Source organism: Netta rufina (genome assembly GCF_964035555.1).
Source record: "Netta rufina genome assembly, chromosome: 9".
In the NCBI taxonomy this organism is placed as follows: Eukaryota; Metazoa; Chordata; class Aves; order Anseriformes; family Anatidae; genus Netta; species Netta rufina.
Window position 1 is genome coordinate 14,933,687 of NC_140132.1, and position 21,048 is coordinate 14,954,734.

At 49.2% G+C, this 21,048-nt stretch overlaps 1 protein-coding gene across 1 annotated transcript in view; it reads left to right on the forward strand.

Moving 5' to 3' along the window:
• Positions 1-13,649: 13,649 nt before the first annotated feature.
• FGF12 (fibroblast growth factor 12) overlaps positions 13,650-21,048 on the forward strand; it is a gene marked incomplete at both ends in the record, with an annotated part of 129,746 nt that continues 122,347 nt past the window's right edge. Inside the window, one exon of the mRNA XM_084292226.1 lies at positions 13,650-13,704. Within this exon, the coding sequence (XP_084148352.1) occupies positions 13,656-13,704 (49 nt within the window). The remainder of the gene's footprint in view (positions 13,705-21,048) is intronic.

The following is a 21,048-nucleotide window of genomic DNA, read 5'->3' on the forward strand; positions in this document are numbered from 1 at the left end:
TGCAGCTGGATGAATAATTTGTAGTGAATAATCTACCCGATGGCTCTCACCGCATTTAGGATTGACAGCAAACACATCACAATTTTAATTATTGGGAATGATTTGCTGAAATATTCAGGAGCTATTTTTGGTTCCTGCAGACTGTGCATGGAAAAGTTAGCTATTTAAAAGCCAGACTCCTTTTTTGCCGAGCTCCTGGCTGGTCTCCTGGTTCCATGCAGAGCGTCTGCAAACAGGACAGCGGGATTGCTTGCATCCCGACTTGAATCATCCTGGTGACAATTTCACACGTGGCAGCCTTAAAAATAATAATAAAAACATCGTGCAAGACTTCCTACCCAAACACTCAGCAGAAAAGGTGCGAGAAGATCTGGGGCAGTGCTGATTTGTTGGCTCCGGGGGCACTCATCTTGCTGAGGGGTTTCCATGCAACCAGGACAGGAATCTGCAAGGTAGAGAATGGAGGCTTTTGGAGAGGTGGGGAAGGCTTTACAAAAATGAACATTCCTCTCTCTCCTGTACTTTTCCCAGCTTTGAGAAGGTCAGAACCACGGGACTGGCCATCAGCACGTCAGGCAGGGCGTTTGATGTTTGAGTTATGCATGAGTGAGGCCATGCAGTAATCCCGTGGCTCCTGCTATAGGGACTTTACCAACAGGGCTGGTTCACCCAACCTGCTGGACACGGCTTTTTGCCCTCTGGACCCTCGTCCCCGCTCTCTCCTCCCCATGGTGTGGTACCACCGCTACACAGCCCCTCTGTCCCGCTAGGAGGCTGTGCGCTGCCCATGGCTGCAGGGGAGAGTTGGCCTGGGGGCCATGCAGGCACCGCGGGGAAAATCAGGGAGAGGCAAGCCTCTTCCCGAGGGGCAGGGTGAGAGTAACACGAAATATGAGTTTCCCTTCTCACCTGCAAAGAAATCGAGGTGGAATCTCTGAGAAAGGAATGGACAGGGGTGAGTAAAAATGTGGCTTTCCTGAAACAGCGAGAGGAAGGTAAGGAGAGCTGCAGGTGCAGATCAGGCTGCTCTGTCTGGGCTCCGGTTAGCTGCTCTCTAAAATGTTTTGCTACCCTCTGGTGGCTTTCCGAGGACTTGTGTGGTACAGTTTTCATTCCTTGTTCAGTCCCCTGCCAACTTTTTATAGGAAATGCATTGAGAAACCCAGATCTGACGGGGGAGGTTATTTTTGCTGATTCCAAAGCACTGGTACAAAAATAATGGGAAGGCAGCTTTGGTTTGTTCTTCTTTTTCCTTTTGTTTATATCCAGTCTCTTTTAGCCTAGCATTACAGTTGCAAAGACGGCTTGGCCAGGGAGCTAAAATGAAAGAAGAGCTTCGTGCCTAGGCTGGCTGTGCGGTGGGACCGTTCAGTGTTTGGGACCGACACTGGCTTTGTGACCCTGAAGAAAGCAAACCTGTGTCCTTTGCAGCTGAGCAAAGGACACAAACTGAGTACTGGTGATGTCAGTAACAGCAAAACTCCCGTGATCCGTGAGCCCAGAATAGGTCCTATTCAGCCTGGTGCAGGGCAGTGCTCACAGCTCCATCTTCCTGTCGCCGTGCCTTGGTCTTTGTTGTTCAGTGACTTCTTGTTTATTTTCCCTTTTCCATCTTCCCCGCTCTCTAATTGATTCTGTGTCACAGCCTCGTGGCAGAGGAGTCATAGGTAGGGATTTAAAGGGCAGTGGTTTGGCAGATTTTACAAGAAGCTTCTCCCAGGCACTAATTCCTGGGTTATGGGGTCAGAGAGGCTCTTGTGATCTTCTCAGGCTGAGCTCCTGCAGAGAGCAAGCGGCAGGACTGCCCTCGATTGACTCCTGCTTGAAGTGCAGCATCAAACAGAGAAAACATCGCATCTCGATTTAAAATTGTCCAGCGGTGGAAGATTCACCTTGTTGAATTGTTCCAGTGCTTTATCACCTTCACTCTTCTTGTTTCTTAGCTCCTAGAGCTGCTAGCCTTGGGTTTTCTTGTTTCTTTGTGAGCTTCAAAAGCCACCTGTTGCCAAAACTCTGCCCTGTGTAGGGAGGACTCATGGGTTCGGTCATGTTGTCAGCCAAGCAGAGCTCTGAAAGGCACCTTGGTTGTAAGAAGCAAAAAGTTGTTAACTAAAAAGGTCCAGGGTGTGAGGCTGGCGTGTGATGGCACAAACTCATTGCACAGAAGGCACAAAAAATAAAAATAAAGGCACTGCTGGGAAGTACGTGCGCTTTTCCCTAATGCATATCTGCACTGGGTGTTTCTATAGTTCCCGTATTTGAAACATGCAGGGAGGATTTATAAGGGCTTTCTGAGGAGATCTAACTGCAAGAGCATTGCAGAGACTGGGTTTGACAAGAAATGCCGTGAAATATAAGAGCATTTGTTGTTTTGAGTGTTTTTTGTAAATCAGCTGTGCTGAGGTCCTTTGGGATGCAGGCTGCCACGTTGAGCAGCAGGATTGTTGGTAGCTTCTTGCACTGCTGCAAATCACCGTACGTTTAAAACCTGCTCCATCCATCTCCCAGCCTGGCAGAGCTTCGGGGTGGAGAGCAGCCAGCGCCTGTTGTGCTAGTAGCAGGATTTAGCCTACAAAAACCCTGAGGCAGAGGAAGACCAGAAGCCTGATGGGGCAGTAAACACAGCGAGAAGGCCACCTTAAAGGGAAAAAAGTGGTGGTGTTTTTTTTTTCAGTCCTGCCGCAATACCTCTGCTCGAGAAGAGGGGACAGAAGTGCCAACCTCAGCGTCTCTGTACAAGATTTGTTGGCCTTGTACGCAGCTGCCGTGGGAACAGCTCTGCTGCTGGTGTTCAACATCCCCAATACATCCCCAATCTATCTTCTGGTGTTGATGCTTTCCAAAACCGATGACACATCCTGAGTTAATGCCAGTAGTCATAGGTACGTCTTACACCATTTTTGCAGCAAGATGCAAGCTTGTTTGGGCTGTGTTTTGGGCTGGTTGGACTCAGTCTGGTTCAAGACTGCAGGCTGTGTAATTGCTCGGGTGTCGGAGTTGCTCCAGTCTCCCAGCAGCCCTAAACTAAGTGCAGCGCTCTGCTGATATGGCTGCGAGGAATTTCTGGTAGGAAACATTTCACATCCATCCCACTCAGGGAAACTTCTTCCTTGGATTTTTTTTTGTCTGGATTTTTCTGCAGTTGGATCAGCAGGAAAATGCTTTTTCAGCTGTGGTCACAGAGGTTCCTGGAAGATTCTTTTTGTGCAAACCTCTTCCCTAGCTTCTTGTATAAGAGGACATTAGAAATGGAGATCTGAAAAAAAACACACACACAAAACAACAGAGAAAGTGTTGCATCACCTATCAAAAGGAAAAGAAATCAGATGATGAAAAGGAAAAGAGGTCTCTGTCCTTAACAGTCTTTCCATCGCATTTGGAAACAAAGCTGGCAATGGTTAGGAAAGAACAACCCCATCCAAAAGCTTCATCAGCTGGGTTTGGATCCTGAGAACTGGGAGGGAAAACACACCCCCGAAGCTCCGCTCCTCCCTGTTTTCCAGGGCACTGCACCCTCGGCTGACTTTCCCAAAAGGCACTTTGGGGATGTAGCCTACATCTCTGGAAGGAACAGAATGGGGAACATGTCTCTGCTAATGAAGGCTGCAGCCAGAAATAAGAGTTCTGGAAGAGGAAAAGTAGGTTAAAAGCAGCCAGCAACGGAAAGCAGCTGAAGCTGGAGTGGGCTAAAGAGCTCTTGAGCATCAGACAGCGAATGGCTTTGCCTCCCTCTGAGTTCCCAGGTAGTGCAGCCCTGGCAGACTGACAGGGCTTCTGGGGTGACTTGTCACAAGATGTTCAGCTTGTTGTTTTTTCTCCCCTTAGCTTTTTATTTTTAGTTGAGTTCTCCCACTTACCACACGCTGCAGTGACCCCTACTGCTGCCAGCAGCGAAGGGCCCATCTCCATGCAATTATTACGCTCAGGGAAAGTACTCCGTGTAGGTTTATAAACAGCATCCCTTCTACTGGACAAGCCAGTGTGTACTCATCTTCATCGATTCTAAGTCAATGTGAGCACCCCTGAGGGAAATGCAAACTGGCCTCGGCAAGAATCCCACATCAAACATCCCTTGGTAAGAACAATATTAAGGAAGAAATCGCAGGGTACCACAGGCGTGAGCCAAGAGTTTCTACAAGGTGAGGACCTATGTGAGGAAGCAAGATGGCAGGACTAGAAGGAAGAAATTTTAAAATGAGATTATCCAAGCACGGCTGTCTCCATCCCCGACAGCCCAGTGCTTTCCCAGTGACTTGTTGCCAGGAATGGGCCTGTTCTAGTTTTGGCTGCTCAGGGGCTGTCCCGCAGGCTGGAGCAGACGTCAGCTCAGAGGTTGCTCTTGATTATTAATTTACTCTGCCTTAATGGAGGCCCATTACCAGGTGCCTCCCTGATGGTGTGCAAGTAAAGCTGGCATCTCTGCTGAGAAATGTCCCCTCTTCTTTTGGTTCAGGTGAGAGGGCAAAGAGGCAGCTCTGGAGCCCTCCTGTCTGAGCCTGGAGATGTTTCTCCAGGAGGCAGGGTGCAGCTTGCCAGAGGCTCAGACCCCTTTTAGCAGCTTCTTCAATAGGTCCTTTGGGCAGTCTGTCCCACGAGAGCTTCATCCTGAGAAGGATCCTTCTCCTTTCACCCTCTTTGCCCTGCACAGAGCGCTGTTGGCACTAACCTTGGACACTCGTGGTCCTGCCTGACCGCTCTCGCTGAGACCGGGAGAGTGGCTGAGGGAGCAGGGAGAGGAGCACAGCTCTTCTCCACCGTGCCTCGCTCCTGCTCGCTGCAGAAGTAGTGAAGCAAATAAAATGGGGAGCCTGATCTCTCGGTATCAGTCTCTTCCCTTCCCTGCAGCACTGCGTGCTGTGCCATTCAGCCGTGCAGGGCTGGACCAGAGCACTTCTGTGCGATGCTGAGCGATGCTGAGTTGCTTATGGCTTCGTTACGGCTTGATGCTGAGCGCAAGGGAATGAAAAGCAGCTGCTGTGGCTGTGACCCCTGCTGTAACTCAGCAGGGGGAAGGAAAGAAAGCCTCCTGGGAGTTGCCCTTTCCATTCCTCACACCCTCAAATGCCATGTGCTGCCTGGCACTGCGCTGAGCTCCTGGCTCTGCCGTCCTGAGCAATGAAGAGCGAAGCTCTTTTACAACGAGCTGCTCCAGCGGGCCTTGAGCCAGGATGAGCTGGGACAGAGGGAAGCTGTGGCTTGGGTGGGACGTCTCCTGCTGCATGCTTGTTTTCCTCACAAACCTCCCATTGCTGCTCTCCCTGGCACAGGAGCCCCACTCAGCCCCCTGAGGACCTCCTGGGGACATGCAGTGATTGCTCCACAGCCGGGAGCGCTGAGCTGGCACCCTGCTAGATTTGGTGGTGGTCCACAGGTTTATATGTGATGTGAGAGCAAGTTCAGAACATTTTTGCTTTCACTGGACGTTTTCCCCCATTTATGCTACTGAACATGTAGGACACAGCTGCGGGAACAGGGAGCGGTGGCTGTGGTGCCCCTTGCTCCTGGAAAGAAGTAGTGCATGGAGCTGGGCAGCACTGGGGAGGGCTGAGGTCTGCACTTCTGGTTTTTGATCCTGCAGGGGCTTCCTTATCTCAGGGTTGCAAGGCACTGGACAGGATTCCTAAAATGTAGTACTGCCATCGCGTGGCACTTGTTTGGACAATATCTATGGCTCTTCTGGTGTGGGCAGGCACAAGGCTAACGCAGGGCTGGCTGGAGGTCAGGTAGCTCCAGCTGCTGAGGAAAGAAGGATTTTTACCTTCCCATAGGGGAGCAGGGCTTCCCAGGGGCTGATAATCAGTCTGAGCAGCGGCAGAGCAAGGCCATTACCGAGCATGTCACAAGGCAGCAGTGGCTCCTGGCCCTGGGAGCTGGCGATGTTACCTGTCACTGGCATGATTACTGCAAAGCAGCGTTGCGAACTTTCAGCAGATTTGGGGCCTTTCTTAAATCCCCAAGCCGTTACGTAAGAATCACAACCTGACATAATTATTTTCTGGTTCGAACGGCTGCACAGAAACGCTAACAACAGCAACCTTAAAAGACCTGAGGCAAAGGCAGGGAAGAACCCCAAAGATGTTACCTGGCTTTGTTTCTATCACCACAGCAGAGGATGGAGGAGGTGGCTCTGCCTCGTGGCTGGCAGTGTCCGGGGTGGCTAACATCGACGGTTTGTCCTGAAACCACGAGCAGCCCAACCTCTCCTCGTTCCTGCACGCTTGTGAAATGTTGTGTGAGAAACTTGCAGGAACGTTTTGCTTTGATAAGGTCAAAGTCTCTCACCGAGACTTTTTCATCATGTTGTCAACCGAAGTATTTCGGCAAAGTTGAAATAATTTAGAAAATGTCACTTTAAGGAAAAGCGAGTGTTGATTTTTGGACCTTTTCAGAGCATCTGCCCCAAACAAAAGCAGTGGCGGTCCCTGAGAGAGGAGGTTCTGAGGATCTTTCTCTCTTGCACTCTGGTGAGAATGGCACTACATGAGAGATGTTTTCCAAAAGGAATTTTCCCAGCCACAAAATCCTCTAAACTAAGCTCATGGAAAAAACATGCAATGGGAAGCCAAGATTTTCAAGGTTGGCTTTTCTAAAGGTCTCGTAAATCCAGTCTTCAATTCTCTCGATACATGAACTTTCCAGTACATGTATAGGTGCATTATAACTACTCTGTAATATTATTATTTAATGCCCAGCTTCTGTCATTTCTTTGCCATGAGGACAAGCAGGGACAACCTGCATGTGGGTCTGGCGAAGCCCCCACAGCCGTAGCGATGCTGCACTGCAGGAGCTGGGAGCTGTGGGCTCCAGAGGAGGGGTCTTGCCAGTGCAATCGAGGTTTTAAATGTGTCTTTAGCTGCAGTGACCAGCTAATGAGCAAGGGTCTGAGCTGTTGTGCCCTGGTAGCAACTTCACTGAGGTCTAAAGAGCTGTGAACTGGAGCAGAAAGCGTTTCTTGTACCGTTGCTCCCAAGGCGGGGAGTTGGGCAAGTACTTGTCCAGATGAGACTGTGCTACACGTACACGTGTCCTGTCGGTGTGCCTGAATAAACAGCACCAGAGCTCGGAGTGTCACTGGAATCAGGCAGATGGGCAGGCTCGTAATGCCTGACCCCAGGGGCACGCCAACATCACAGGGGGGTTGCTGCCGGGCAGGGGGAGCTGGCTCCTCACAGAGGTGGTCTGCCACACTCACCCTGAGAAAATCTCCTTTATGAAGCCTGACAGCCTTTCCCTGTGAGAGGGATGGATTAGCTGTGTGCTCTTAAATGAGGAAAGGGGCCTGCCAGTTGCTCACATGTCACGCAGCAGGTCGGGGATGAACCAAGAGCGTGTCCTGGTTGAACTTAGAAGATGCACCAACGCTGAAGTAGAAGTTCCAGCATTGGCTTCGTATCAGCAGTCACCTGCTCAAGGTGTCCCAAGCCCCGCCAGCTGGGGAGTTGCCTGCCTCGGGGCCCCTTGGCACAGCGGCGAGCTGTTGCCCTCTAAGCATGGGTCATGTCTCAGGCAAAGCTGTCGCTGCCTGTTATGGATTAATAACCTTAATTACCGGGGTGCCGTGGGTCAGAACTTCCCAGCGCTTGCTGTATTATGGCTCTTTAATCTGCTTTTCTCTCTCATGATCTCCGAGCCCGGAGGGATCAGCAGACGGGGAGATCTCCTGCCTTCCTGCTCGCTTTTCCCTCGTGAGAGGCTGCAGAGACTGGTCGGATGGGAAGCAGAGCTGGCAGAAATCACACCCAGCAAGGAGGGCACCTCTGGAAGCTGCTTCTGCAACTGTCGGGTGTGAAGCACAATGGGGCAATGCCTGGGGATTGTGCTGGAATTCAGCCACCTGCAGGAAATCAGAGCCCCTCGCCCCATGGGGGGCTGGCAGTCAGGTGCGATCGGCTAGGGAAGGGCCGGGGGGATCCTGCCTTCTGAGTTCTCTCATCTGGGTAAAGGTGACCCAGCTGAAGTCATGAACTTGGATTTTGAAGATGTTCCCCCCACTGAGGGGATCCTTCAAAGAAAACGGGTCAGATCTGATGAGTGGGGAAACTACCAGAGGAGGGAGAGATGTCTGCGGTCCAGCATGGTCCTAACTGCTCTTAAAGAGCAAGGGGATGGAGAGGAGGCAGATTGCCAAGCAGAACAAAATCACTTGGAGGAAGGAAAGCAGAATTGAGCAGGAAAGAGTTGTAGAAGGATCTCCTGATACTGAATGTCTGGTGAGCTAACAGCAGCATAAAGTCAGGGGTGCAGGGTAAAGCACCCAAGGGTGAAACAAATCTATTCATGGTCATTAATGGTAGGGGTTGCTACTGGGGTTGTTTCATCTTTGGTAGAAGACCTCAGAGAAGCTGTGGATCTGTCTGAAAGTGTTAGCTCAGCAGAAGCAAGCAGGAATTACCGGGAAAGGTACAGAGCAAATGGGAGCTCTCATTGCACTACACCAGACATCCCTGGTGTGCTCGCACCTCGAATACTGCGTACAGCTCTAGTTCTCCTCCTCAAACAAACAACAAATGAAAGGGAACAGAACCAGGAAAGATGCAGGGAACAGTGACAAGGTCAGCAGAGCATATGGAAGAGCTGCTGCCCGGGGAGAGATGAAACAGATTAGGCATTTTCAGCATCTTCAGAAATGAAACAATTGAGAAGGGAAATACGGCAGAGGCGTCTAAAGCCATGACTGTCACGGAGAACATGAAATTACCATTTCACAGTGTAACTACTAAGGTGAGCATTAAATGGAGCTTCTGAGAAGCGGTTTTAAACTAATGAAAGCTTCTCCCGGTGCATGATTAACCTGTAGAGCTTCTTGCCAAAAGACAGGGAGGAGACCAACAGTATTACTGGCTTCAAAAACCAATTATAAAAATTTGTTGCGGAGAAATCGATCAAGGGTTTTTAAATGCATTGTGAGACATCCCATGGATGAGGAAATCACAGAGCTGCAGGGCACTGGCAGTGGGAGGACAGAACAATGTATGGCTGCCCCTTTCTTGCTCTGTTTTCCAGAGCATCTGTTCGAAGCCAGTGGCATTACTACCAAAGTATGCCTGGAGAAGTCTTAGAAGTTCCAGCTTCTGAAGTGTCACTGTGCTGAAAAATATCCTGAACAACCACTTTTCACTAACTCTGATTCAAGTTATTTGATACATACAACACTAGATTTCTTTCTAATGTCTGGAAATGTAACTACTACCTTGAGCTTTTTGTATATCTGAGGATAAACCTATTGAATGATGGAGCGTATGGGACATCTTTATTTATCTGAATTTGCTTTGGTGAGCTGAGAGGGGGCTGAGGTTTCACCAGGCGAGTTTCCCCACCAGCAGCTGGAGTAATTGGGTTGTTCCCATGCATTCATGTGAGCTTTGTTGCTTTCTGAGCATGGAAAGGCAACTAAGAAATTGGTCTTTCTCATCTGATGTACGAAATCGAGCTGTCTTTTTTTTTTCTCCTCATTTTCCATTTGCTGTCAGAAGGTGTGTGTGTGATATACTTTTTCCCTGGTAGTTTCCAGCAGAAAATAGCTTCAATCTTTGCCTTATAATGGGCACAATTTTTTACTGGTCAGGAAGAGGCTAATCCTCTCCCTGAATCACCAGACCGAGCAATGACAGGAGATTCCTTACTTACACAAATCGTTGTCGTGTGGCCTTTGGCACCCCCTTGAACTCTTGCCGCAGTTCCCCACCGGCTCCACACCTCGCTGGAGCTGGGTGAGAAGAAGCTGCGTGTGGTTAGCACGGCTCTACAGCAAGCACTGCTCTTCTGCTACTGCCCTGCCTCACAAAGGGGGGACAAAGGAAGGCACGGATACTCAGAGCATTATGATGACAGCAGGATAAGCTCTTGCACTGTAAAGGGGTGTAATTTTTTAGCCTGTTCCTGAGCAGGCTTTGCTCAAATGGCTCCTGCAAAGAAAGATGCTGGGAAGAAGTGGTTATGGCTTTGCTGAGGAACATACCCTCAATGATCACAGATGGATCCATGGGGTGAAGGTCGGGAAATGAGCCCCGGGTGCTCCCAGGGAGATGTGTAGGTTTACGAAGGGGGGCAAGGTCTGAGGGCAGTACTGGTGCCAGCCTGAACAAAGCTGCCGGGGCTCATGGACCATTTCCAACCACATCCACCTGCACTTGGCCAGGAAATGTAATGAGGGCAAAGACTCGCAAAAATGACCTACTTGTGCAGGCTGTTTATCTGCGAACCAGGCACGGTGTTCAAAGGCCTGCAGGTGGTCAATGTAGGTGAAAACAGAAACAGAAGGGACCCAGCACCTTGAAAGATCAGCACCAGCCTTTCTGTGAATACAAGGGGATTGCATTTCCTGCCTGGTCTCTTCTGAGCTTTTGTTGACTTTCTTTTTGGGGCTTTGCTAACTGATAACTCCTGCACATTATGCTATTTTAATACCTAGCAAAGAGCCTTGTCTGCTAAATCACCTTATTTTTCTCTGATCGGAGCACAGTGTATTCCTCTTTTTAGTAGAAGGTATTAATTTAAATTCCATAATCCCAAACATATTTTTGTTTCTGTTCTGTGCTTCAGAAGGCCAATGGCATTTTAATTTAATAAGGGAGAAACACACATGACACTGTGTTCCCTGCAACTGTCTTCTGACCTCAATGAGTCTTTCCCAGCTTTCTTTATGTTCCAGCAAATGCAATCCCTGCTTTTATTGAAGAAGTATTGTTCCTAATACCCAGCTTCTACCTGGCAAAACTTAAATATCTGTAACGTTTTCACAGTAACTTTTTAGACGTTATTTGCATTACTATCTAGTAATACAAGTTTATCGGTGGAGCCTTAGAGAGATTTATGTCCCACTAAAAAATCATCTGAACATATGCTGGCCTTTTGCAGAGAAATAAATTTTATTTTGGTTTGCTTTGGTTTTGGATTAAAATGAGTTAACTTATCTAGCACTATCTTGATTTATGTCAGCTCCCTTTGTCTTTCCAAGTTCCATAAGATTTGTTTACTGGGAGAACACTTACCTAATTGGGTACATGGTATTACTGAGTGTTTGTGGCATGTACACACTTGAGTCATGCATCACGGTTCCTAAAGAATCATCCTTTGCCATTTTTATGCTTCCATTTTGCTGTTGAAGCTTACTTAAACCTACTCAGTTTTGAAAGAACGTGTGCTTGTTGCAGTCCTCGTGCCCCTCCTTTAGAAATGCCAAGGAACACTCACTCGCTCTTCTCACCGGTTTGATTCTGCTCCTCTTTGCTCTTGTAAGGCAGGATCTGACCCTTTTGGAGCCAGCCTCACGCACAAGTGCTGGCAGATCACAACCTATCAAGCCTGGCTCATCGTTCTGGCTCGATGATGATGGAAACCCCTCAAGGAAATAGGGGTTATTTTATTGGTAGTTTTGTGGATTTTTTTCTGAGTAGTTTTTCCGAGAAGTGTTATTTTAATGAACAGAGGTCTCAAACTTCAGCTGCCTGTTGCATTCTAATTTGTTCTTCTTACAGACTTCTGTAGCTTGTCTAATGCACATCTTTGCATGTCCGAGCGGTAGCACCTACCTCTTCCTACACTGCCTTAACACAGATAACACCTCAGTGCACCTCTGTCCTGGTACCTGGTGCTGCACTTCAGCGTTGGCATCTCTAAATCAGAGCCCCCTCATTTACGGCTCCACACTGGCTGCTAAGCAAGGAGGGCACCTTGACTTCAGATCTCGCTGTGCTGTCCTTGATCTGCCAGATCCAGAATTGTTCTCATCTCAAACACGCTGCTGGGGCACTTGCAGAGACAGGGCTGTTGCTTTTTGTGCCATTACAGAAGTACCCCAGAACCACCGGTTGTGATTTAGGGCTTCACTGAGCAAACTACTTCTGGCCTTGTTTCAGAGGGGCTACAATTTTCCTCACCGATCAGGTACAGCAGAGAAACGAAAGCCATGGGTGGTGGGGAGAGGTAACAGCTGCAATCCCAGTTTGGTGTCAGCCCTGCTAGGGCCTGGTAGTGCTCCCCAAATGCTGTAAAGCACGGATTGCTGAGGGCTTCGGCTGGAGCAAAGGTCCTGGATAAGTGGGGACGTGCAGAGAGAAGGGCGGTTCTCTTTGGCTTTGTTCTGTGACTTGGTGAGTTTGCCAGGTCCTGTGTAATATTGTTTATTAATAACTAATCCCTGGCATCTATGCTACTTTGCATCCTTTTAATGGTGCTGAGCTCTATGCTACTGGCTCTGCTTCTAGCTAAGTGCTGTTTTCGGTGTACTAAGTAGGACGGACTGGAAAATAAGAGCTTCCATTTCATGAAACATTTAGCATTTTCATTTTTTGTTTTGTTTTCTTCGTGTTTGAGAGGAAAACTGAAACTGTGGGGGTGTTTACTAAGGGCATGAAAGACTGTGGTGCTCTCACAAACACTGGTTTTGCCACAAATCCTCAATAGCCTCTCACAGAACAACGTTTTTGTTGCTATCCCTGGTTGATGTGCCTTGGTGCTCCGATCTCCAAGTGTTTATAGCTTTTACTTTTCCATCTTAGTGGGGTTCCCAGTGCTGCAGCCCAGGTGCTGCCTGTGCCTCACTTTTTTTTGAGCTGAGGGGCATCCTGCCACGAGTTAACAATGCAGCCTCTGTCCCCATGTGCACACAGAGCGTGATGTGCTAACTGCAGCCCCCAGAAAAAACTTCAGTTTTTCTTTTGAATTGTGCTGTATTCGGGTGGAAGAGTTCATGGGAGAGGTTGTTGTTGTGTACTAATACTATTTCCCCTTTCCATGGAGGAAGCTTCCCCTGCAGGCTGTGTGGGGTGGGTTTTGTGCTGAGTAGTTCCATAATTCAGCTCTGGGGAGAGCATCTTTCCCCAGGTGCCTGGTTGTGCCCGGGTCTTGGGCTGTGCAGCTCAAACATTGAGCTTGGAGTAAACCTGGCTGTGATGGGTTAAAAGCAGGAAAAAGAGACCAAAGGCTGAGATTGGGCAGAGAGCCCTCAGCCCCGCGCTGTCGCTGTAGCATCTGCGGGTGGAAGCAAGATGCGTAAGTGGGAAAAAAAGCTCCAGAAGTGGAAACAAGGACCCGTAAGCGACAGGAGGCAGGCCCTGCCTGCAGGCACGGCTCCTAGTGGTGCCCGAAGCCGAGAGGTGTGTCCTGGGCCACCGTGCGGGTCCCGTGCCCGGCGCCGAGCGGGGAGCCCCTGCCCGGCGCTGCCCGAGCCCAGCCCGGGGGCTCCCGGCGCGTCCCCGCTGCCGGCGGGGCCGGGGGGCGCCCCCCGTTCCCGGGGGAGATCCCGAGGGACTTCGGCAGGGAGGAAGAGGAGGGGAAGGGGGGGGGTCCCGGCGGGGGCCGTGCCGGCAGGGGGCAGGGCTGGGAGCCGGCCGCTCGCGTTTCTAGGGCTTGACGTCCTTCCAGCTAGCCCGACCCCCTTCCCGGCGCAGCCTGCCCTTCCCCGGCGGAGAAGTCCCGAGAAGTGGCGGCGGGCCCCCAACCCCCCTTCTCCCCCTTCTTCATCCCCCTCTTCATCCTCCCCCGGTCCCCGGCCGCGGCGATGGGCCGGGAAGTTTGGGGCCGAGGGGGGCTCCCGGCGCCTCGCCGCTGAGTGCCGGCCGCTCCGGGGCCGGTCCCTTTTCCGAGCAGCGGGAGGGCGCCACAAAGTGAAATCCATGAGGATTCTCGGGCTTCTCCTGGAGAAAGGCTCGCATATGCTGCAGTGTCTCTGTGGAAGGCGCCTGAGATCCAGCAACAGCCCAGGTGGGGAGCGCGCGTCCTTGTCCCCGCCGCCCTCGGCTCCCAGCCCGGGCGCCGCTCGGCCTGGGCTGGCCCCGTTTCCTCGCCCTCCTCATCCCCTTCCTCCTCCTCCCTTTCCTCCTCCTCCTCCTCCTCCTCCTCCTTCTCCCACAGGTGCCCGGGCTCTGTCCGTGGTGCTGACCCCAAAGCTTCGGCCCGGTGCCTTCCCCACCTTCCCCTCCTGACCTGAGTCTCCCATCCCACCGGCAGCCCCCTCTCGGGTCTCGTTCCTCCCCACAGAGCCCTCTCCTCATGAGCAGTCCCTCATGTGTGTGTCCCCCACCCCATCTGGGACCCCCACCCTAAGCGTTAACCCCTGGTCAGCTTAGGGCTGAGCTTCCCCAGGGTGCTCCCAGCCCCACAAGACTCAGGTGTGGGGCTGGGCGCGCTGTGAGAGCTCCCCATCCCCTTTGTTTGCAGTACCAGTGTTTGCTTGGAGGGTGTTGAACATCTTCTAGAGTGGGGATGCCCTGAGGAGCAAAGGGAACCCCCTGGCTGCTTCCGATGGGGGGTGGGAGGCTCCCAGCCTGCTGGGGAAGGAGCATGGCTGGAGGCTGTATGAGGATGTGGCGCTCAGTGGGGTGAAGGGCTGGAAGATGTGCTTGATCCCGAGTTGTAGTAAAGTGGCGTTTGAAGAGGGGATGAAGTATATGAGCGCCTTGGGTTGGTATGGTACCGCTCCTGAGTTTTAGGGTGATCTTACAGAAGTCCTATAAGTGGTGTCTCTGCAGCTTCCTTTGTGCTGTGCATGTTTCAAGAGTCTGCCTTTCCCTTTCTACAACACTGGGTAAACAGTAATGGAAAGAAACTCCGTGTTGTTGTTATTATTCAAGATTTGTAGAAGTTATAAAGCTCAGCCTGCTGCTTTGAGCTTGACTGGGTTTCAGTGCCTAGTTGGCTTTCTGCTGGATCTGCCTATTGAACCCTGACCATTGCAATCTTTGGGCACCGGATGCTTGCAAGGATGTCTTTATAGTATCATTTTGTAATGCTGATGTTGTTTCCTTGTGAGAGATGTCAGCCTCGTGAGAGAGAATTTTCCACACCTCCCGCGTAAGCACTCGCTGTTACTCAGGGAAGAGACGGGCAGTGTTTGGGGAGCTGCTGCTGAGGCGGCCTGGCTTCCTTCAGGCCTTGCTAAGGAGCATCTGTGGCAGCCTCTGACTTCAGTGCACCAGGAGCTGGTTGTAGTGCCCTGGTAGTTACCCTCTTGCGCTGGTTTGGCTTTTCTGATGGATGCCGTGCTAAGTCATGATCGATGGATATGTAGTGACCGAATCTTTCCTCATTTCTTCTGCAAAGAGTGATACTGGACAGCGTATAGTCTGTGTTTCATGATGCTGTGCTACAAAGAGGCCTATAAAACCCCACGGGAACGCTCTCCTGTCATTATGTCCAGCTGGCCCTGTTCTCCAGGTACTGGGCCCGAACCACCACAAGGCCACCAAGAAACCACTCCAGCTGTGGCGCATTGCTTTGAATCAGGCTGCTCAAATATGTTTCATCTTCATGGCTGCATTTGTTGCCTTTCCATTGGGGTTGGACTTGAATTTTTTAAAAATATGAAAATTTGGGGGGAAAAAAAAAAAAGAAAGCTGCTGCCTATGAGGAGGTCACTGTCTGGGCCTGCTGGAGGAGAGAGCTCCTTGCTACTGCTTCGAAAAGTCAGCATGCCTCAGGAAATAGGTACATGCGCCTGCAACAGCCCTTGAACATGTGGCATTGTGCCTAGTGGGACTACGCCCGTCAGAGATGTAAACCACCATAAGAATGATAAATTACAGGAGAGGAAGGACCACAGAATCACAGACTACAACAGCAACGGTGTGAAGCGCTGTGAGCTACTTCCATGCCCTTGATCATCTTGTCTGGGGAGTTGTACTGATAGTTTGGCACAACCACCTGGCTATTCGGCCTTTTGTGTACTCAGGTTACCCAAGAGATTGATCAAGACCTTCAGCCTCCTCCTACCTTCATTTTCTTTCATGAAAACAAGTCATAAGGATATAAACGCGTGCTTAAAGTCAGATTCATACTTGTGTGTGGTGCTGACTCAGAGCCCTCGACCACTCCTGAGTGACAGCAACTAAGGCATAATACTTCAAAGAAAAACAGCGAAACACTGAAGGTGGTTGTAGAGTGCTGTGCAGCTCTGTTGTGATGCTAGCAAAAATTTTAGCAAGATTTTTGTTAGCACTCTGCTGAGACACCCCACCTCCACTCGTAGCTGTCTCTAGCCTGCTGTTTTCTTATGCTTCACTTCTGAGGTCTGCTGCCACCCGTCTCAGCCTGTGCAGGGGCAGACTTCTCTGGTTGTTGGAGCAGCACCTTGCAAAATGTGGCTTAATGGGTCCCTAAGGTACCACAGCAGTGCAAGTAATTCATAGCAGTACGGAACAAGAGATTTATTTCTAATCCCTTGTGGATTTCTTTGCAAGTATTTTGGCACAGTGATGTCCTGTCTCATCTTCCATGCACATCACTTGTTATCTCACTTTCACAACTCGTGAGCTGACTGATTGTATTGCACGTGCAGAGTTATTTCCCTTCTGGATGATATCATAATTAATTTTGTTAAATCTTTATTTCTTGGCTAATTTATTTTCTCTGCTAATAAATTTCCCCATTTGCTTGGGATGTGCAGTTTGCCAGAATCACTTTTGCTTTTAGCTTCTAAGTCAACATAATGAAATAGATTGCTACAATGCTAGGCTTGAGATAAACATCCGATAGCCACTAAGTCAGAGATATAACTGTGACTGTAGTTACGAAAAAACATTGCAGATGACCAGTACCTGGTTTGCAGGGACTTGATGTAAAAAAAAAAAAAAAAAAAGTACTAATTACACTAGTAGGAGCATGAAAACTTCTCCTGGTGAGTATTTCAGCCCTCGTCTGTAAGACCTAGTGTTTAGCTGTTCAAGGGGTTCTGTCTTTTGCCTGTTCTGCCCTAGGCTCCTCTACAGACTCCCCTCTGGGTGCATTATTGCTAAAACCACAGATATTTCTCATGTTGTCTCATCAACTGGAATGAAAGCACCTAGCAGCAACATTTTCAGCTTTGTTTTCAGCACTAGAGGCCTGGCTGTGTTCAGAGACCGATCTATTTTCAAACCTCTGGGTAAAAAGTACCTCTCGGTTTAAATCCCCATTCTGCAAATCGATGCCTCCAGTAGAAATTAAGATCATATTGAAAGTAACCCCTGAACTTGGCCTCACTGGGACTCTAACACTGGTAAAATTTGGAGATGCTCCTGGAAATATGCTGATTGATGCTGGCTTTATGGCAGATTAAAATGCTATCTGGCACAGAGCGTCTTTATATTTCTCCATGCATCACAACACTAAGCCTGATATTTGGGGCAGTAGCAATGAGCATTCTGTCTAGGTAGGCAAGGTCAGCTTGTGGCTCTGCTATTAGCCTGTCTGTTACTCCCCATACACATCTCTGCATTTGTCCTGAGACTATCTGGGGCACTGCCATAATGTGCCTGCACTTGCAGATGCAAAAGGACTCACACACGTAGGATGTAAAATTGCATGTTCAGGATTAACGTTGGGTTTACAAGCAAAACTGACGGGCCTTGTTTTGCTTGGCGTTCCTTGTTGGGCTTGTGAAGTGATCTGTGTGTGTGTGTGTAGGCTTTACTTATGTACACCAGTTCTGGAAAGTGATGCTGTTGCACTGGGGATCATCGGCATCTTTCCATTCCTGCCACAGCTCCCTTACCTGCCGCTGTTCAAAGTGTGTCAGTGTCCCTGTGTGCATTCTGCTCAGGCTCCCCCATCCCGTTGTGTGTCTTTGTAAAGTTAAATGCTTACTGACCGGTGGAAATGAAGTGCATGTGCTGTTGCAGGGTAATTCCTATTGTTGACACTCATGTGCTAGCTGGAATAATACCTTTGTCTGATTTAGTTTAATTCATCCGGGAGATGAATTAAGCAAAACTATGAAAATTCTTTTTTATTTTGTAATAGGAGCACTCCTCTAGGGTATTATTCAAGAATAGCTATAGCATTTTAAATCCCCGCTTTCCTTTATTCTGAAGTAACCTTCCCATGTAGACATATGCTGAGTATCTCTCCTGGAAGCTGTGGTGCTGGGGTACCTCTGGCCTGTCTGAGCTACAAACGATGGCTTTGGTAGAGTTCTTACTTGGTGAAATTGCTTGGCATACAGAAGTTCAGAGATACAGTTTGCAATGATTTTAAAGATTATACGTCTAACTTTTTCTAAGCGTTCATAGCCAGGTAAGTGTAGCTATGTGAAGGAAAGTCTTTAGTTTCACGCGGGGCTTTACATTTCACTTTGCGATAACATTTTTCAGAAATCTTCAAAGGCAAAGGTGGGGCTGGAGGCTTCCTGGGTGTGAGGTGTGTGGCTGGCGGCCAGGTGGCTGGACTCCAGAGCTGGGAGTCAAGAGCCTTCAGCGACTCTTCTGGGTCTGAAACTTCTCTGGGTCCTACCAGAGCACCACTGACACTGAATATTTGTTAAATGCTTTCTTTTGGTGAACGAACAGCTTCAGGCAAAGTAAGCGTCATCTGAGTTTTCTTAGGAAGCTGGAATCAGGGTGAGAGGCAATTCTCTGAAGTGAAGGTAGGCTGCTTTGTGGCACTTGTCATTGAGAGTTTTACACGGTTTTGCAAAGGAGGGAAGTTTAACTCTTTTTCACCTCCCAAACTAAACTAAGGCAGAGGAAGAATTTGAGTTTAAACACTATGGGCAATTGTAACACACTACAAACTCTAAGTCTGTGTGGGAAATGCTAACCAAAAAGTTTGAGAAAGATTTTTTCTACTTTTCCACTGGTTTTCCTGAATAACTGTGTACACAAATTCTGTCTTGTGTTACTGTTTTTCCAATGTGAAAGTAACAAAATAATCCACGCTCATAAGCAGATGCTTAAAACAGCTGACTTTCAGAGCAAAAGCTTTCAACGTAAGAGCTGTGTGAAGATCCTTAGGTCACGTCCACTCCAAGACCAAGGAGTTTTTCCAGACCTGGGTCTCAGTTCAGCGAACTGTTTAAGTGCACTCTTAACTCTACGCATGCACCTACTCCCATTTTAAGATAATCTTGTGCTTAGCAGAGTCATTGCTTTAGGTGAGTGGCTTTCAACCTTTTCTAACAAGCATCATCCCCTAAATTTCTTCCTGTTTATCCAACTAATTTGATATCACTGATGGTAGGCTTGTCTTTCCTGTTTTCCTTTCCTTTCCTTTCCTTTCCTTTCCTTTCCTTTCCTTTCCTTTCCTTTCCTTTCCTTTCCTTTCCTTTCCTTTCCTTTCCTTTCCTTTCCTTTCCTTTCCTTTCCTTTCCTTTTTCCTTTCCTTTCCTTTCCTTTCCTTTCCTTTCCTTTCCTTTCCTTTCCTTTCCTTTCCTTTCCTTTCCTTTCCTTTCCTTTCCTTTCCTTTCCTTTCCTTTCCTTTCCTTTCCTTTCCTTTCCTTTCCTTTCCTTTCCTTTCCTTTCCTTTCCTTTCCTTTCCTTTCCCTGGAGGTATTCACAACTAGTTGCAAAGCACTGTTCACTAAAAAAACAAATCCCGTGGCTTTGTTTGTGAGAACGACCTGCTGCTCATTTACTTATTTTGTTCCCAAATCAGTTCACTTCTCACCCAGCCCCTGCTGTTGCTTACCAGAAGGAAACTATTCCTTTTTTACTGGCCAAACTGCTGCTTGTCGTATACGTTTACAGCCAGGTGGTAGAGATATCATCAACAGTTCAGCAGGCTTTGAGAGCGAAATGAGATTGCTTATGAGATGGTAGTACACAGGGCTTTCAATTGTATGAAGAGATGTTTGCCTAAAAGGCCTCTAAATAGATTCTGCCCCTCGGAGGAAAAAAGATGCGTAACATTTAATAATAAAAATAGCATTTCTTCCCTTAGCCTGAAACGGCATGGAAGGAGGTAATCATGTTTTGTACGGCGAAGCATTTTTCTAAATGGCACGGTTGTGCCTTTCGAGTATTGTGGCTGCGATTGGCTGCCGGGCCCATTTGCATGTGCTCAATTGCGGTCCTGGAGATCTGTGACAGCGAGGCAGCAAAGCCAGGCTCAGCTGGGAGCATGGAAGCTGCTGCTAATTTAGTGATGAGCCACCCACGGGCCCAGCGTGAGTCATTAGCATTGTTTTGTTTCCCAGCTTCGGCACTGAATGCTTCCAGGATCCAAGCTGGGGATTATCTCTGGAGTTGTATTTATTCCCTCAAAGCTTTGTTTGTTTCAGATAAGAGGGAAAAATTCCATTCTGCAACCCATGCAATAATTAATTGTTCCCTTATTAGAGTCCCCTTCCTGCTTTAATGTGCATTCACAACCCTTTGGTCACTTGAAAGCTCACTCATGCGTGGCACCGTGATTGCGCTGCTCCATCCTCGTACACCGAGGAGACGGCGGGCAGCAGCAAGCACGGTGAGGAGAAGTGGCTCAGCTCCATCAGAGCTGAGCTGGGCAGTTACTGCTCTCGGTTCTTTTTATGTGCCCCAGTACTTTCCCAGCAAGTCTCTTTAAGTCACAGCTGTGCATGGGAGCAGCTGGGGCATCCCGTTTGTTCCAGGTCAGTAGTCTGAGCTAAGGCCCTATCCCCAGGTGGCACGCCTGGTCCCCTCTTGCTGAGATTGCTCGTGCTCCTGGAGAAAGAACAAGAAAATCCCCTGCCCCATGCTGCTATCATGGCAAATCCAATCAGTTTGGTCCCAGATTTTAGCCCGTCTTCCACACTGCCTTCTCAAACAGGCTTCTGCGGTGTGCCAGGGACCAGGCAAGTGTGCCTGGGACAGTTGGGCAGGATACAGAGGAAGTGTCCAGGAGCAGGAAAATTGGCTCTTTGTGGGCATATTGTGCTGTCTTTGTGGGTAAGTGCCCAACTTTCTGCCTTAGTCTAGGGATTTTCAGGGTGAGTGAGTGTGCTGGGGAGACGCCAGGTGTGCAAGAAGGGAGGGACAGGCCTCATCAGCCTGCCCTATGGGGTGTGGGGTGGAGCTGGCCATGCTTAAACAGAGCTTTTGAACTGGAAAAGAAAAAGGACCAGAAGGGACTCTCTGGTCTCTCCCAGGGGCGTGCAGGCCACCGTCCTTTAGGAGCAACATCCAGTAGCAGCCGGAGCGTGGTTAAGTGCACCTGGCTCTCTGCAGAATTGCAGCGGTGAAATCCACGTGCAGACCCTGGGGTTTTGGAGGCACCCCCCATGTCCCAGCACACTGTGCTTCCTTACCTGCTTCCTGAGGTTATAGGCAGCTCCCCAGCATCGCAGTCGGTGTGGTGCTAGGGCTGGAGGCCCTCTTACACGCTGCTTTTGAAGGG